At 58.2% G+C, this 297-nt stretch overlaps 1 protein-coding gene across 1 annotated transcript in view; it reads right to left on the reverse strand.

The window, feature by feature from the left end:
- Positions 1-35: 35 nt before the first annotated feature.
- EMH_0030920 (PIK3R4 kinase-related protein (incomplete catalytic triad), putative) overlaps positions 36-297 on the reverse strand; it is a gene marked incomplete at both ends in the record, with an annotated part of 6,710 nt that continues 6,448 nt past the window's right edge. Inside the window, one exon of the mRNA XM_013494462.1 lies at positions 36-295. Coding sequence (XP_013349916.1) covers positions 36-295 — 260 coding nt within the window. The remainder of the gene's footprint in view (positions 296-297) is intronic.

Raw genomic sequence — 297 nt, forward strand, 5'->3', positions numbered from 1 at the left:
TGCAATTGCTGCAGCAGCTACAGCAGCAGCTGCCGCTACTTCTTCTGCTTCTGCTGCATCTGCTGTTTCCCTTGTTGCTGCTTTTTCGACTGCTGCTTCTCTTGCTGCTGCTGCTGCTGCGGCTGCTGTTGCTGCTGCTGCTGCTGCTGCTGCTGCTGCTGCGCGTCAAATACTGAGGCGGCAATAGAAAAGTGCAGCAGCCGCAAAGACAACCAACGCGGACTGGAGGGTTGCTGAGAGCCTGCTGCTGCTGCTGCTGCTGCTGCTGCTGCTGCTGCTGCTGCTGCTGCTGCTGTT

This window comes from Eimeria mitis, genomic scaffold (assembly GCF_000499745.2).
Source record: "Eimeria mitis Houghton genomic scaffold, Emh_scaff1168, whole genome shotgun sequence".
NCBI lineage: Eukaryota > Apicomplexa > Conoidasida > Eucoccidiorida > Eimeriidae > Eimeria > Eimeria mitis.